Here is an 18,835-nt window from a genome sequence, read left to right as displayed (position 1 = left end):
GAAGCATAATAGAGTTGGAAGCAGTCCCTAATACAAAGAAGAGAATTTATATATTGCCATTAATAAAAATAAATCCCAGGCTATTCATCAAGCATTTCTAATAAAGACTCAACATGTTTTGTGTGCTTTAAAATGGAAGCATACTCTTTGAAAATATTTATGACCAGATTCTCTCCACTTTCAAGTGGACTATTGGGGTAAATTGAAGTGTTTTCCCTAAAAGGGGGAGAACAATGAAGTTAACTAACACTTATGAATTCCCAAATTCAAACATGAAATATCTATGCTTAACTAATAAGGAACCATAGGGCAATTGACTATTTACTTGATGACTAAATTCCATTTATTAGAGTATTTGTTTTGTTAAATTTCTGATTTATTGAAACTCACGGACTGCAAGATCATGACCCGAGCCGAAGTCGGACACTTAACCGACTGAGGCACCCAGGCGCCCCTAATTTTGTTCTTACAGATATTTACTTTCAAAATATCTGGACCAACTTGTCATTTTTCTTTTTGAAAGTAGAATGTCTGGGTGCCTGGGTGGCTCAGTCGGTTGGGCGTCCGACTTTGGCTCAGGTCATGATCTCACAGTCTGTGAGTTCGAGCCCCGCATCGGGCTCTGTGCCGACAGCTCGGAGCCTGGAGCCTGCTTCGGATTTTGTGTCTCCCTCTCTCTCTGGCCCTCCCCCACTCATGCTCTGTCTCTCCCTCAAAAATAAATAAACATGAAAAAAAATAAAAAAAAATAAAAAAGAAAGAAAGTAGAATTCTTCCTAAAAGGGTACCTTGAGCCACAAACTGGTCGTGTGAGGCTTCAGGGAGAGGCGCTGTGGAGGGCCCAAATGGTGGAAATTCAGTGCTTCCCGATGAAGATGCCACCTATGGAGCAGCAAAGAAAATGATTTGATTCTTAACACTAACTAATGTTAACACATGGAAAGCGAAACAGAACCAATATGTACATACGAATCCTTAAACAAGAAGGTTTATGACAAAACTATACTAGTTAATATAACTGGAAAACATTTCATATTTTAAGAGTTGTAAGTTTTTTGAAGGGTACTTTCAACTTCTTTTAGGACCTGCTGGAATTTATGTAAAGCAGCAAGTCAAAGGAGCAGAGTTTTGATTTGAAGCCCATTTAGGATTTTAAGGTCTGGATAAGGCCTACTCCCTCTTATCATCCAAATGTTAAAAGGCTAAACCATACTCCTTTCTTTAACTTTTGCATAATTCATTGCGTCCTTGAGACATTTTGTCCTACTTGATTCATAATAAGAGGGGTTTTTTATAAGTATCCAACGGCACACACAAATTTTAATAGTGTCTATGAAAAAATCAGCAGAAATACTAAACGATTCTTCTTTACCTTTTCCCATTGCACAAAAGAACTGTTTCAGGTCATATGTGGACACAGTGTTTCAGAACACAGTACTTTTTATTTTTTTAAGCTTATTTATTTTGAGAGAGAGAGAGAGAGTGCACATGAGCACATGTATGCAAGGAGGAGAGGAGCAGAGAAAGAGAGAGAGAGAGAGAGAGAATGAGACTACCAAGCAGGCTCTGTGCTGGCAGCCTGGAGCTCCACAGCCTGATGTGGGGCTTGAACCCATGAACCATGAGATCATGACCTGAGCCAAAATCAGGAGTTGGATGCTCAACCGACTGACTGAGCCACCCAGGTGCCCAGAATACAGTATTTTTTTAAAACATTAAACATAACACAAACTGTGTAGAAGGCAAACACAATTTCACCTACAGATCTGCAGATGAGCACACTGTGTGGCCTCCTAGAACTGAAAAAGCTCAAACTGATGTATCTGGCACCTTCTATGTGAAAAACATCTTAGCTGCAGAGGTCAGATCATTCCTTCTCTTACCATCAATTTACTCCACACACCTAGACAAGCTGCAGGTCAGTGCATGCATAGAGCAAGCATGTCAGTGCAATGTCAACAGATCTCGTGAATCAACCCTATCTCAAACTCAGATACCATACACCTCAGTACTCATACACTAACTGTGCATTTAACATGCAAAGTAGGATGCCTTAGACATGATATGATAGAGTCAAAGCAAAAACCAAGGTTGTTTTTTTCTTTAAGTTTATGTATTTTAAGAGAGTGAGTGGGGGAGGGGCAGAGAGAGAGGGAAAGAAAGAGAATCCCAAGTAGACTCCACAATGTCAGCACAGAGCCTGATGCAGGGCTTGAACCCACAAACCACGAGATCATGACCTGAGCTGAAATCAATAGTTGGACACTTAGCCAAATGAGCCACCCAGGAACCACCCCCCCCCCAGGTTTTTGTTTTTAATACTAAAATAAAGCAGGGTTATTTATCTATTTATTTTTAACTTTATTTGTTATTGAGAGACAGAGAGAGACAGAGCACAAGCAGGGGAGGGGCAGAAAGAAGAAGACACAGAATCCAAAGCAGGCTCCAGGCTCTGAGCTGTCAGCACAGAGCCTGATGTGAGGCTCGAACCCACAAACCGTGAGATCATGACCTGAACTGAAGTCAGACACTCAACCGACTGAGCCACCCAGGTGCCCCCAGGGTTGTTTTTTAATAAAAAATTTAGTAACAAAAATAAACCAAGGTCATATTTTATTTTCTGTTAGTAAAGAGAATATAAATTTGAAGAAAATGATTGATGGAACTTATATCCAGTTTTTAAAATCCCCCTTTCAACTTAAGACTTTAATCATCTCTCATCACTTCAAGTGTAACATTACAATAACAACAGAAAGCTGTGGCCAATAAATGTAAGCCCAGCATGTAAAGTCATCCAAAAAACAAATCCGGACAAATTTCAGTCTAAATAAATCACTCCTAAATGATCATGTATTAAATACCTTATTTTATATAATATTAGGTCCAGATAATAGGAAACACCTAAAATTTATTTTTCTAAAAATGGTATTTACTACAACTGGCTCTAAGAAATGTGGAAAAAAACATCCCGTCAACAAACATCCAAATAACTTTTACAGTCTGTGAGGACAACAATCATAACTGAGATTGCATCACAAAGCACGCAGGAGCTAATAATATATGGCACCTACCACAAGCTCCTTTGTTTATATAATAAAATTGAAGAGAACAATGATGCTAGAATCCTTTACCTTTTCAATTAACATCCTTTCAAAGGACACGCAAGCAGCCCTCACCACTGACAAAGCCAGAGGTAGCATTCAGAGGAGGAAAAGAAGGTTTCTAAGGGCTCGTTAGAAGAAAGCAAAGTCACGGTTTGTGACCAAAGGTCAGACAGTAATAAAAGTTGTGATTTTCCTTAATATAGTCCAAGGAAGTGACATACAAATTCAGAAAATATGATTTTAGAAAGCATCTGCCTAATAGTTATATTATAACCTACCCCATATGGTTGAGAAAACACAAGGACTTCTTTATACAGTAAAATATTGTGCTTTAAAATTTAATTATGGGTGATTTATATTATCTACTAACATCTATATTTTTTGAATTTACTATATTAGCACATTATTATTTTAACAAGACAAAAAGGTATTAAACTGAATTGCTCTGGTTCTATACTCAAATCCTTGCTTGTTTGAAAATAATCTCTAACGGACATTTACTTGGTTATATGTAATAATATGTAAATATCTGACTTGTCATCTTGCAAGTAACTTGTGAATATCTGACTTGCTATCTTGCAAAATTCAAGTCTTAGCCTCTGGAAGGTCGAGGAGGTTCACATGAGCCCGTAGTGCTACAGGTAGAAAAGGCCTGATCTAGTCCAGGTCCTCACTTAGAGATAAGGACCTCGAGTAAGGGCCCGAGGGCACCCTCTCATTAGGATTCTCAGTTGAGGACTACGTTTATGACATCACAAATACACTCAAGTCAGAAGAAGCCCTCAGACAAACGTCCAAAATGCTGACCAATCTTGTCTGCGAGGGTATGCTTCTTTCTCCCCACGCCGTTTCCATGGAGGAGGGGTTGGCTTACTTTTCCAGCAAACTGAGCAGGCTTAGCCACTCCTTCCCCCACAGCAGAGAACTCACGTTCTCATTTGGTCTCTACTTAAGAGCCAGAAAGCCCACAGTGGGAGCCCAGGGCTGTCCTTACAATAGTAGGTCTGGTTAATTCTTCTGTAACTTGCTCTTTTCATTAAAAGGGCTTCAGAACAAAATCACAATCTAGACATTTTTTTCCTCTTTCTCGTCTCCCACATGACACATCCTGAGATTTTCAATTTACATTCCCTTGATAAGACAAATAAAACTGGGTTTTCTTGAATTGAAGTATATATACTTGGATCTTTATCACCTTGCTGGTATATAAGAGGCAATAAAAGCCTGTTAGGGCAGACAAATTGATGTTACTTAAAGCCACTGTCCTAAAACGGAATCAAATTTTGCTTATAAAAACTAAAAAAGATAATAGCCTTTTCTTCAATGTGTTTAGAAACAGATTTGAGAGCTAAAGAAGTTTTCTAAATCATGCCTCATTGTAAAATAGGCAGTTACAATTTTAAGAGTCCCTTTGAAGTAGCAGAAAATAGCAAAGTCATTTACCATATCAAAGTAGAATTTGGGTTAAAAAAAAAAGACAATTTGGGGCGCCTGGGTGGCTCAGTCAGTTGGGCGTCTGACTTTGGCTCAGGTCATGATCTCACGGTTTGTGAGTTCAAGCCCCGTGTCAGCCTCTGTGCTGACAGCTCGGAGCCTGGAGCCTGCTTCAGATTTTGCGTCTCTCCATCTCTCGGCCCCTCCCCTGCTCATGCTCTGCGTCTCTCTGTCTCTCAATAATAAATAAACATTAAAAAAAATTTGTTTTTAATTAAAAAAAAGACAATTTCTGTCATATAAACAAAATGCATCAATGTTCAAAACTGTTTTCTTTGTATTCTACCTTTCAGAAATAAAAGAGTTCACTGGATACTTCAAATATTTTTGAAAGCTAATTTAGGACTTGAATATTTTATTTGTCAAGTGATTTTATAATACTTTCCATCTTCTTTCATCAAATGTAGTATTGGTGCCTAAATAAGTTATTTGATTTTTAAAAAATTAAAAGAGAACAAAGGAAGAAAGGATTTGTGAGATGAAAAAGAGAGGGTACAAATCTACTCACGTTTTTCAAACATGGCAAAATATAAAATATGAAAGGTTTCCAAGGAACACTAGGGTTCCTGTGCTCACTTTTATAAATGATACCTTTCTCTTTATGCCCAAGAGCGGGAAAGCTTTGGCATGCTTCACAATTTGTAATCATTAATTCGAACCAAATTACAACCAGAAGTTTAAATCACTCTGACTACATAGATCCATGATTCAAATGGAGTGTGCACAACATAGAAAAAGAAAGCTCAGAAAAATATCCCCGAAAGAACAAGCATAAGATGATATAAGATTCTCTCCTGTCTATCTGTAAGATCACTCACATGCAGAGACTTAACCCCAGGGCACAGTCCCAGTCCCTACGCCCTACTGTATATAATTTAAGAGAACAAGTTGCCTAGAGCTTGTCTTAGTCCACTCTCCATTAGCTTTGTGACCCTACGCCAAATACTTAAATTCTCGAAGACCTTACTTCTTCACTTGGGAAACACTACCGCTCTCAAGTGGTTTAACACCATTTGTAGCACTTCAGCAAACAGCAAACTAGAGGGTGTTGTTTCTGAGCTCTAAAGGCCAAAAGTTGACTCTCTACTTACATCAAACCTTATTATATAAAATAATCAGTTCTACCAAAATTAAGAAAATATATTTTAGCACAAATATAAAATAAGACCCAAACCTATTTTACTTACCTCAGTTACAGTTACCTGGTTAATAAAATTGCTGAAATCTATCTCAAAATGTTTTTGCCAATTTCTTTAAACACTTTCACTTGACATTAATGGCTATACCTCTATAGTAACTTAGTTTGGATAACTTCAGACGTATGATAGTGAATACAAAATACAGAAAAACATAAAATAAATACTATTTGCTCTTTCTAATAATGTTTAAAAGAATAATTATTTATAAACTAGTACACACTAGGCACACATAATGGAATATTCTATTTTCACCAGCTATTGTATTCATGCTAATGTCACATACAAAATAATCATAGTAGGAAAAACTAATGTGGGGGGATTTGCTTTTTAACAACCAATACCTAAGTTTTATTTAAAGAATCAATACTAAATTTTTATACCGAAAAAACGTGTTCATTTTCATTATACTACAGCCCAGTGGCCTGTATTACTAATACCTGAGGAACTAGAATCTCACTTATATTTTCTTTCTAACTAAAATATATGGGTTCTTAGACCCACAGGTGGTTGAAATTTATTTAAACAAAGTATATCATTCTCTTTCTCTCTACCATCATGCAAACTACAGTCTCCCCAGGTTTTTCCTGGGGTTACCATATGCCCACACTCTATCACTATTCCTACATCAAAACTATTTTTCTTCCTAAAAGCCTCTTGGATATATCCCTGCTTTAACTGTCCTTGGTCTACTCTTCATTCTATAAAAAAACTTGAAACTACATCACACAAATGCCAATACATATTTCTCTAATGTCGACTGTAATGTTTCATGCATTTGACTCAGCTGAAATAGCTCTATAACTGTATCTCTACAGCTATGATATCTTACCTCTTCAAATCCAAACACAGGTTCAGCTCTCTTAGCTAACCCCTACCTGGTAATTAAACTTTGGTCTTTGTTCCACACTCCAAACAAACCATGCCTCTTCTGAATATCTAATGCCTTCAGTATGACATATGTGGCACGCCGTCTTCTCAGTATGCTTCATGTTCTCAACTACACTTTCAACCCCTGTAACTGGATACTGAATCTTAAGACATATCTGAATATCTTTTCAGCACACAAATGTGTGCATACATCTAAAAAAGATTAATCCTTTAAAGCCCATTTCAATTGCCACTTCTTATACAGTATCACTTTATATTTCATCATTCCCTCTAATGTAACCTCACTGCACCCTGACTACAACATCTATCATGGCACCTAGCACATGGCTTTGTCCTGAAGGAGTGTAACATCACGGCCAACAACTGAACTCTAGAGCCAAACACACTTCTGGACTCAAATAGTTCTCTATCAGTTACCAGCACTGGAGCCTTGAACAAGACACTTATTCACTGTACGCTTTAATCTTTCCTTTTGTAAAATAGCAATAGTAAGAATGACCTTCAATACTTTAAAATGGTTATCAAGGTCTCTAACGTGGCATTAACTGCACAGAACGGATAATGACCCAGCAACAGCACACAAAGCAAAAGACAGTGCTTTCCTTAGAAAGACAAAATGAAAACACCAACCAATAAACAAACTGCATCTCTTGCCGTATCTGGGAAATACACAAAATGATGATAAGAATAACCAGATACACTTATTGGCAAGATTTAAATCCACTGAACTGATATACCTCACCATATTCTTATACTTAAGAAAGTATTAGTTGGTCTGGGTATGACAGCTTAGGTTTAGAGTAACACTGGAAAAATGAATAAACTCTCCAGATTTTTTTTCCTGTTGGAAGAAAGACATACAATATCTCTGGCATGGCAAGAAAAAGATGACAATTAGCAGAATTGGGGTAATGAGACTATTTCTGTGAGTAAAAGACAATTTGGTGAGTAAAAGTCACCAATACCAAAGCTCTTCTACTTGGAATCCAAAAGAAGAAAAAAAGAGTTGACTGTAAAAATTCCAACAGATAACTGTCTTTTAAGAAACTATACAAAATAAATCTTACATAGAACTATAATGAGAATTTCTTAAAAAAAAAAAAGAGTTCATTGGTATTTTTTTCTAAAAGAATACGTAATGTCTGAACACAAGCAAGTTAAAGACTTTTATGTTAACAGAAGTGCTTCTATTTTAATAATGATTACAATAAATACATTTCCAAAATTTTCTCAGAAAATCTAGTTTCCCGATCTATAAGATTTGTTATGATTAAAGTTTCTAGTATATATTATACAAATATATTTTTATTATTATATATTTTATTTACTATTATACATTATTATCTCATAAAATAGAAAAATGCAAAAGTACTTAAATCCTCTTGCATAGGATAAATACAACTTGGTATCTACAAAACAGCTAGGATGACTGAAAATTAATGAGAGCAATTACTATTTACTGAGTACCTACTATAAGCAAAGAACTGAACAATGTACAAATTACAGATAGCCCTTTTAATAAACACAGGAACCAAGGAATCACTTTTAAGCACATACTAATGCTGCCATTCTGGGAACTAAATAACTAATTAATACAGCTCCTTTTTGCATTTAATTATATTATTTCTCTTGTGGAAACAAAGACATACTATTTCTAGCATGGAAAGGAAAGCATGACATCTAGTGGACCTGGGGTGATTACTCCACTTTTCCAAATAAAGCTTCAGCTCAGCACTAACCACAAACTCTTCTGGGTCCAGGGAAAAGGATGACTCCTAAAACTGTCACAAAAAGTACCAGTGTTGGGAAACCATAGGAGGTGGATCTTAATTATGAGATGAACTTTATTACTGCCTGGTAATTACTTATTATTCTCATATTACTTTTGCTCCTGCAAGCAGGAAAGCCAAGGTCCTGTCTTCTTATTAGGGTTTATGATGCAGTAATTGTTCCAAAAACACTTTATGATTTCGTGTAATGTTTTCCACTTGACAGTAAATGATTTTGTACGCTTGTAAAACAAGTGAAACCTAGTCTCAGTCATATTTAGGAATACTTAGTGTGTCTCAAACTTTTTAGAACAAAGTAACTTATGAATGAAAAGGAGAAAGAAGGCAGGCAGGCATAAATTTCAGGTATTGCAGATAATCAAAACAAGCTTCTACCTGATGCAAGTATTTAGAAATGTGTTTACAATCTCCAGTACCAGGGTGCCTGGGTGGCTTAGTTGGTTAAGTATCCAACTCTCGATTTGGGCTCAAGTCCTGATCTTGCAGTTCATGAGATCAAGCCCTGCATCAGGCTCTGCACTGACAGCACAGAACCTGTTTGGGATTCTCTCTCTCCCTCTCTCTGCCCCTGTCCCACTCGCACACACATGTGACCCTCGCCTCAAAATAAACATTTAAAGATAATAATAAAAAAATAAAATAAAATCTCCAGTACCAAACTGGAATCATTTGAATGGGTCCACTTTCTCCAAATGGCTTTGTCCTTAAGCAAAACTGCAGAGTAATCAAGTTTTATGATCATATAGGATCTGTTATATTACTACTGATAAACACTTTTAAACTTTCATGCTTCCGGTTCTTTTAAGTAAGGTACAAAAAAAGGTTGTAAATTCATCTAAAAGGACATTCAGTGCAGCTATAGAAGTACATCAGTCCCTAACTCTGCAAAGACAGCAGTTCAAATAAATCACAGCTATTTTAATCATGACCTTATATTCTGAATACAGTCTTATCCTGTCCATCCACTATGTAAATTCAAACTTCCAGAGGTTCAAAATGAAGCACTAATGCATTCTTGTGGGGCCTCAGTGGCTCAGTCAGTTGAGCGTCTGACTCTTGATTTCGGCTCAGGCTATGATCTCACGGTTTGTGGGACTGAGCCCCACACTGGGCTCTGTACTGACGGCGTGGAGCCTGCTTGGGATTCTCTCCCTCTCCCTCGCCCTCTCTTTCTGACCCTCTCCCCCCTCTCACTCTCTCTCTTTAAAAATAAATAAACATTGGGGCGCCTGGGTGGCACAGTCGGTTAAGCGTCCGACTTCAGCCAGGTCACGATCTCACGGTCTGGGAGTTCGAGCCCCGCGTCAGGCTCTGGGCTGATGGCTCAGAGACTGGAGCCTGTTTCCGATTCTGTGTCTCCCTCTCTCTCTGCCCCTCCCCCATTCATGCTCTGTCTCTCTCTGTCCAAAAAATAAATAAACGTTGAAAAAAAAAATTTTTTTTTTTAAATAAATAAACATTAAAAAAAAAAGTTTGAAGCACTAATGCATTCTTTCAAAGTACCATTGTTTCCACGGTGGAGAGAGAACTTGGATCTTGATCTTGGCCGGACAACCTAGATGGAGCCCTCCAAAACTTGAATGAATCATCTAAACCTGTGACAACAAGAAAACTGTCAACATGAATACATCTCTCCTCCTTACTGGAGCAATTAACAGAAAGAATACTTGTTGCAGGAAGCCAATCAAAAACCAAGAAAAAAAGTTTGCCTAATTTTTATTATTCTTAATTAGTTTATATAAAAAACTTGTTTCACAAGAATTTTAATGACCATTAGTGGACTTTGCTTAGCTTAATCTAATACAATTTAGCAAGAGCACCAGCTCCCAAACTTTAATGTGCCTAAGGATCATAAAGAGCTACTATTAAAGCAATTTTCTATTGCCAGAGATTCCATTCCCGCAATTTGGGGTGGGAGCCCTAATTCTGCATTTGTAACAAGCTCAAAAAGACCTCAATGACAATGGTTCCAGGACTAAGCTTTGAGGAACAGTGATCCAGGGAAATCCAAACAATGAAATGTGTCACTTTCCTAATAGGGATATCTATTTAAAATGTTCAAAAACTTCATTAAATATCATTTTCCTCTTAATTCCTGAACTGAGCAGAAAAGCCAACTAGAACTTCAGACTTAAGTATTTGGGGGTAAAGGAACTATTTCTGAAATTCACTCTTAAATAGTTCAGAAAATATATATGTATGCATGTATATAAGTATATAAATAAATGAATTTTATTTATGTACATATACACATATACACACACTTGGCGTAGGGGAACAAATATAGTAAAATGTTCACATTTGGGAACGCTTGTACTATTCTTGCACCTTGTCTGTAAATGTGAAATTATGTCAAGATTTTTAACAATTACTATTAAAAATCCATTTTAAAATAAATACAACTTATTTTTAAAAATCATTCAATTATTTACTATTATGAGACAAAATTATTTATATGTGCTAAGATCTTAGGAAATCCAAAAGAATCTAAAAATAGAAATAAAAAGGTTTCAATAAGATATTTTGATAAATGAGTACCAAACCAAAAACATATAGCTTTTTGATGTATTAGCAAAACATGTAAGAAAATTTAGTATGAAAAGGTCTCATACTTGATTGCCTGGGAAGAACCACCTTCCAAAAAGTTTAAAACATCTAACAGAGAAAAAAAAACCCATAAAACTTAACTGAAGGGCATGAAGTAACTTATAAAACATTCATAAGATACCAAAAATGGTTTCCATGAAGAATTTATAACATAGGAAAATGCTTAGGCAATGTATAGTGAAAGGAGGAAACACAGAAATGTACGTAAGATATGAACACAATCATGTAAAATAAACAAAAGCTAGAGAGAGAGAGGACTGGAAGAAAATACACCCTAACATTAACAAATGTAATCTCTGCACAGTGGGACCAGAGGTCAACGTGTACTTTTCATTATTTTTTAAATATTTTCAGTATTATTTTTCAAATATCAAACACATAGATTTTCAACAGTTTTTAAAAAGTTAGCTTTTGTAAAAATAAAAATATAATGTACTTACCATTGAAATCACTGCCTTCTGAAGTTCCATCAAGAGCAGAAAATTTCAAATCAAAAGTATACCGTCCCAGGTAACAATGTTTTACCATCTGATTCAAATGTTCATAAAAATGACAGTGATATAAAAGAGCCTGAAGGGCAGGTTTTCCTACGAGCGATACGCCAGAATCCTCATCGTGGACACAGGGGCCCTGTAGGAAAGGGAGAGAAAAGGAGACACTGATTTATAACATAATTTCTTCAGAAAGACCTGCTACATGCCCCACATTCTTCTCAACAAATCATATGGGTCCTTACACTTGCCTCTGTCCTTCCGCACTCAAAACAGCATGACCTAGGGCTAATTATTACATAGTACTATTAAGTTTTTGCTGCCCAAAAATCCTTTCAAGGCAGAAGGCTGATCTATTCCACCTCCTGAGAGATAACCATTTAGTATAAAACATTTCTCTGAAATGGTAGTTTTAATCAAGTAATTACATACTTGAGCCACAAACACAATAAAAACAGTATTTTTCAACCTACACAGTAAAAAATAATTGTGCGAATATCTGAAATAATGTGTCCAATTATGTTCCAAATTATTTTTTGCACCTATCGATGTGCCAGATAAAAATGAAAAAGACTCATCGCTACCCATGATAAAACTTGCTTGCCATGTTACTTCTCATTGAATTTACCACACCAAGGGAAACACACAGGTACACACACACACACGCTTTCCATCAGGAGTAGGCTGAGAAGAATGGGCCATTATACAATTTTAATCTCTCTGCACTTTTTTCCAAATAATTTTTTGCTCTACCACTCACTACTTTTCCTGGAATATCCAATGGCAAAAATCAAGCAGTCAGGATTCACTTCAAGTGTGCAAATAATCCTATCACTAGCTCATAAATATTTCCATTTTTGGAAAATGATAATAAAGTTATGATTTTAAAAACAGACCGTTAAGAGAAAGAAAAATAAAAAACAGAAAACAGAAATCTAAGTGCCACCAGGAAAGGTATGGTCAAAACATATTCAGTTTATCATTAACTGTGAAATTTGTCTTTGGGTCCCTTTTCTCATGCCTCCTCATCACCAAGGAAAAATGGATGTTAAAACTATCCAGGAAGATCAAATAATTCACAAGTTAAAGGTATAATTACACCAATAAGATCATTTCCATTAACCTTTCTTTTTCAGGATATTATCATTATAATCAAACCTCTTCATTATTAATACCTTTTATAGTCATGAATTTGTTACTGTTGTATTCTAATAAACCTACCTAATACCGTGAGCTTATTCTTTATCAATAGAGCAATGTACATGTTTAATAAGAAATAAGACTACTTAGGAGAGCCCGGGTGGCTCAGTCCATTAAATGTTCAACTCTTGGCTCAGGTCATGATCTCACCGTTGTGAGATCTAGCCCTGCATTGGGCTCCACACTGAGAGTGGAACCTGCTTAAAATCTTCTTTCTCCCTCTCCCTCTGCCCCCACTCTGCTCAGGCTCTCTCAAAAAAACAAAACAAAAAGAAAAGAAAGAAGATTATTTAATGAGCAACTAGCACATGGTGGTCCCTGTGTAACTTGAAATTTTGAGGTCTAGAAGAAGCAGGTAAAACAGAAAAGTGCAAGAACCGGGTCATGTGGCTGTTTATTAGCCATGGTATACATTTCAGGCAATATGGCTTTTTCATGCATTATCTTATTTAATTAGCTAGGATGAAATAATTCATCCCAAACCACAAAGCCAATCCTAACATCCACAGCTTCAAACTTTCTCTTTTAAGCAACCTATACCATTTTTAAAGTTTATTTATTTGAGAGAGAGAGAGAGAGACAGATATTGCCCATGCACACACAAGCAGGGGAGGAGCAGAGAGAGGGAGAGACAGAGAATCTCAAGCAGGTTCCGTGCTACCATGGCAGAGCCCAACACAGGGCTTGATCTCACACATTATGAGATCATGACATGAGCTGAAATCAAGAGTCGGACACCTAACCGACTGAGCCACCCAGGTGCCCACAACTTATAACATTCTTAAATGTACAAAACATGTCAAATACAGAAGAGATTCGCAATAGTTGATTAACATCACAAATTAAAGCCCTCATTATAATAATTCAGAGAAGGAATTAACAACCAAGATGAGAACTATAATTCAGCTAAGTTTACTAGCTTTGCTATAACTACTTAACAAACCTTAATAAATCAATAAAATGAAATTATTAAACAAAGTAGGACAAATACTATTTTTCTAAATATATTTCATAATGATGCCCAGAACAATTTTTAAATTTTATTACACAGATTATATAAAATTTCCACTTTTGCAAAAATCATACCTATATAATTGCTTCCTGGATAAGTTATACCACAGTCCAAAATTCATAAAGGTTTAACAAAAATAGGTGAAGGAATATAAACTATATAAATCTCAAAAACAAGCCCTTCAAGAGCTCCTACTAAGTCTGCTGATTCTTTATTCTGTGGAGGCTGATGATTATACCATCTGCTAGAAGGAAGGGTGTTACAAACCTGCTGTCTTCCTAAAATCCACCTTTTCTTCAGTTACAAGTATTTTCAAAGTGAGAAATCATATGTAAGTGATATAGAACTGTAGTAGTTATTATATAAACATGTATAATTATCATAGTGATAAAGAATCGTGAGCATGACATTTATCCTTCAATTAGTGCACAGATAGTCTCCAACTTACAATGGTTCAACCTACGATTGTTCTACTTCACAAGGGTGCCAAAGCAATGAGTGCTCAATATAAACCATACTTCAAACTTTGAAGTCTGAGCTCTTCCTGGTCTAGCGATATGCACCGCGATACTCTCATGACTGGGCAGCAACAGGAAGCTGCCGCTCCTGGTCAGCCAGCAGTCACAAGGGTTAAGTGACTGATACGACCATCCTGTACTCACACGACCGTTCTATTTTTCACTCTCAGTACACTATTCAACACCTGATTATCAAATGGGCTTTGAGTTAGATGATTTTTTGCCCAACTGCAGGCTAATGTAAGTGTTCTGAGCATATTTAAGGTAGACTAGGCTAAGCTGTGATGTTTATTAAATGCATTTTCAGCTTCCAATGTTTTTAATTGAACAATGTTTATCAGGACATAACCCCATTGCAAGCCAAGGAAGATCTTTATTTTTAAAATGTGCTTTTTCTTGGGGCCCCTGGGTGGCTCAGTCGGTTGAGCGACCTACTTCAGCTCAGGTCATGATCTCACAGTTTGTGAGTTCGAGCCCCGCGTCGGGCTCTGTGCTGACAGCTCAGAGCCTGGAGCCTGCTTCGGATTCTGTGTCTCCCTCTCTCTCTGCCCCATCCCCACTCATGCTCTGTCTCTCTCTGTCTTAAAAATAAATAAAACATTAAAAAAAGATTTTTAATGTGCTTTTTCTCTAGGTCTTACAAATATATTAAAAAAATATTTAGAAAGTAATGATAACAAGTCATAATAAGAGACATAATTTAAAATTCCATCTACTTAACAAGGTTTTAGAACCTGATTTTTTTCTTTGCCTATAAATCAGTGAAAAATTTTCAACCTACCAAGATTGTAGAAGTTAAATTAATTCTGATTTGAATGAAAAAATTAATATCCTAGAAAATAAAGACTAAGAGATAAAAATACAAGAGATATAAAGAGACCTAATATGGGACTCATATGACATGTGGAAAGATAGAACAAAGAAAACAGAAAAGTCATTTTTAAAAGAAATAAACATGAAAAAATATGTCAGAACCAAAAGATATAGAACATCTATATCTTCAAATTAAGGAGTTTAATGAGCACTACAGCAAGAGCAATGAAAAAGATATAAAACCATAAAATTCTAGGACATCAAAGATAAAGAGGAGATGATAAAAGAAAAACTTGGCTGTAAAGAGGTAAAAGAGCCACATGGGGATCCAACTTCTCATCAGCAGAGGGGAAGTTAGAAGACAGTGAAGCAAAATTCTTATGAGGAATGATTTCAACCTAATATATGGTAACTACCCAAACTATCAAGTGCAATTTAAATGCATTTTCAAATATGCAAGAACTCATTAAGTTTATTGCTCATGCACTTGTTTTTAGGTAGGAGTATAATTATTTTGAAGATGATTTCTAGGAAAAATGATCCTAACTGAAGAGAAAGGATGATCAAGAGTTTAGAAAAACATGAAATATGATTTAGACTCACAATTCAAAAAAAAAAAAAATTAAAGATAAAAACTCCAAGGGGGGAAAAAAAATCACCCAAATCACTTTTTTAAATTATACACACACTCAAACCTATATATATACATATATATGAATATCAGAAAATGTTTCCTCTGAGCATCAGAGGAGTCATGGCACCCCAGTAAATGGCTCTGTAGTAAATTACTAGTTTACAATTGTTAGAATCAACTCCTAGATAAATGAAGGCTGCAGAAGAGAATGTAAACATAATCAAGATTCGCAGAGTCAAAGTAGAACTAAAGCTGACAAAGATCGGCTTACGGAACATCTTACCCACAACTTCCTCACCTTCTAAATGGAGGGAGAGAGACATGATCCATAGGTCACAAGACCAGAAACGGCAGTGGAGAAACTAAGAACAGTAATAAACTAAATTGGCAGGACACTGTTTAAATGAGCTAAATCCTGTGTATCAACACAGTAAAGGAACAAACATTATTGCAAACTACTATTTAGAGATATGAAGGTATTAAAATCAGTAGGAGGTAAAGCTGTCTCTGTGAATGAAAAGAGGCAGTAAAGTTCATTACAAGCTCTATTAGGTGCTTTAACTGTATGTATTTATTACTTTATAATTTTTTTTCTAAAACGTCAAACAATTCATTCAAAATATTTTCAAGTCCTCAAAGAAGACCAAATGATCTCGAATACATATTACACCATTATTTTTTAAATTTGATTTATTTTAACTAATCATTAAGCCTGAAACCCCTTTCTCCACATGCCAAAGCTTCCTAGTGGCAATGGCATGTTAGCAACAGAGCTGTACTCAGGGTACTAAAGCCAAGCCCAGCATATGCACAAAAGATGGTCTGACTCAGGCTTTCCACAGATGACTAATGGTACAAGGGCCAGAACAATGAAGCTTTTCATGCACACACAAGGCTCTGCTCCACAGATCCATCAGTAATTGATGGGGCTGGCTTCTGGCACAGTGGGGAAATCAGCATGGTCTAACTGCTCTGTCTCAGGATGTCTATATCCTTACCAGACTTGCCCTCAGGTGAGTGCTGGGGCTGCCAGATCACCTGCAAAACTGCCAGGAACAGCTGAGAAGGACAGTATGCAAAAAAAGAAAACTCTTCAAATCACCAGGTGCCATTATAAATAAGTTTGCAAAGAGAAAAGCAAATTAATTATGTCACAGAACATTCCAATTAGTTTGAAAACATTGTTCTCAAGGATGCAATAAGCTAGAATATTAATTTAAAAACAAGTATTTTAGTCCTAGTGTCACAGTACTAATACACCCATTTAGCTATGGTTCAAAAGGAACTAGAAGCAAACTGAAAATTACATTTAAGAAGAGCAGAGAACAGGGACACCTGGCTGGCTCAGTCTGTGGAGCATGCAACTCTTATTAATATGGGAGTTGTGGGTTCAAGCCCCAAACTGGGTATAGAGATTACTTAAAATAAAATCTTTAAGGAAAAAAAAAAAAAAAAGAATAGAGAATATTTTCAAGATGACAAATCATTTTGATATGTAACAATTAAAGAAAACTGCTATAATGTAATTCAGAAATTGGAAAAAATGACCATAATTACATACAAAATCCTTAACTACAGATAAAATATGAATATAAATAAAATGATACTGCTTCTCTGACATCATGTATTTATTGTTTTGCAAAATCAATACTTCATGATGATTCCTGATGAACACATTAAGAGATGAAAAATACGCACTGATAATTAACACATCAAATATGAAAATGATAAAAATGAGTCGACTATCTCTCTAGAACACACACACAAACACATGTGCAGACCGTTTCCTGCTACGTTCACTGTAAGCACACGGAAGTAACGACTCCTTCCTCCTGCCCAGGAACAGTGAACAGACGTAGAACCCTGATCTCATTTCTAAATACCATTCTCCATTAAAAGAAACCAGGGCTCTCTGATCAAAGGTCTGATTCCAGGCTGGGGCCGGGAAATTCTGGAACATCTTGCTATACCAGAAAGGAAGGAAGTGCTCAAAGACTGATGAAAACACATTAAAAGGACAAAAGATTCTTCATGAAGGGTCTCCTCCTAGTCAAATCTGGAACAATTTGACTATCTAAATAAATAACGACAGAAACAGATTATAACTCATAAAACAATCTAAGAATCTTTGAGTCCATACTGGTGTAAATAAGTAAATAAATGGGGCAGAAAAGAAAGCTCTTTCTTACATTAAAATATAATAAATGACAGAATCAGACAAAAAGAAAGAATGACATAATTAGAAAGTCATCATTTGGCAACCATTCTATAATAATTGCTTTAGACAAGAATCACAAATCAAGTTAAAACTAGTAGAAGAAAAGTTGATGAGAAATAGGTATTGACACAATCTCAGCATATCTTCCTTCAAAAAAAATTTAAAAAAAAAAACAATGTAACTCCACATGAAGGAAACAAGTAGACTCTACCTTGACCAAACAAGCAAAGTCAGTATCACCAGTAATGGGGCAAAGAGTTTATCTTGTCTCCTGAGACAACGCACTAACAAGAACACGTCACTTCTGTGGCTTTTCTGTTAAAAAATGTATAACCTGAATCTAATCCTGAGGACAGATAAACCGAATTAAAGAATATTATAAAAATTAAATAGCCTAAACTCTTCAAAAATGCTAAGGTCAGGGGCACCTGGGTGGCACGGTCGGTTGGGCGTCCGACTTCAGCCAGGTCACGATCTCGCGGTCCGTGAGTTCGAGCCCCGCGTCGGGCTCTGGGCTGATGGCTCGGAGCCTGGAGCCTGTTTCTGATTCTGTGTCTCCCTCTCTCTCTGCCCCTCCCCGTTCATGCTCTGTCTCTCTCTGTCCCAAAAGTAAATAAACGTTGAAATGAGCACATGTAACAAACCAAGCTCTGTTTTTAAAAAAAAAAAAAAAAAAAAAAAAAAAAAAAAATGCTAAGGTCATAAATGTTAAAGATTTAGGAACGATTTTAGCTAAAAGAAACTAAGTAGACATGACAACTATATGCAACACGTATTCCCAAACCAGGGGTGTTGTAAAGGACAACAGTGGGACAACTGGAAAAATTTGAATAATCACCTAATTTTGATAATTATTATGGTTTTATA

The 18,835-nt window shown here is 36.2% G+C and overlaps 1 protein-coding gene across 2 annotated transcripts in view; it reads right to left on the bottom strand.

The window, feature by feature from the left end:
* RTTN (rotatin) overlaps nucleotides 1-18,835 on the bottom strand; it is a 165,305-nt gene that overhangs the window by 47,838 nt on the left and 98,632 nt on the right. For both annotated transcript variants that reach the window (XM_030335854.1, XM_030335855.1), the window contains exons 33-35: nucleotides 11,523-11,712; nucleotides 9,979-10,070; nucleotides 789-882 (exon numbers count right to left, since the gene is read on the bottom strand). In XM_030335854.1, the coding sequence (XP_030191714.1) occupies nucleotides 789-882; nucleotides 9,979-10,070; nucleotides 11,523-11,712 (376 nt within the window). The remainder of the gene's footprint in view (nucleotides 1-788; nucleotides 883-9,978; nucleotides 10,071-11,522; nucleotides 11,713-18,835) is intronic.

This window comes from Lynx canadensis, chromosome D3 (assembly GCF_007474595.2).
Source record: "Lynx canadensis isolate LIC74 chromosome D3, mLynCan4.pri.v2, whole genome shotgun sequence".
Taxonomy (NCBI): domain Eukaryota; kingdom Metazoa; phylum Chordata; class Mammalia; order Carnivora; family Felidae; genus Lynx; species Lynx canadensis.
This window is presented reverse-complemented; position numbering and strand designations above follow the sequence as displayed.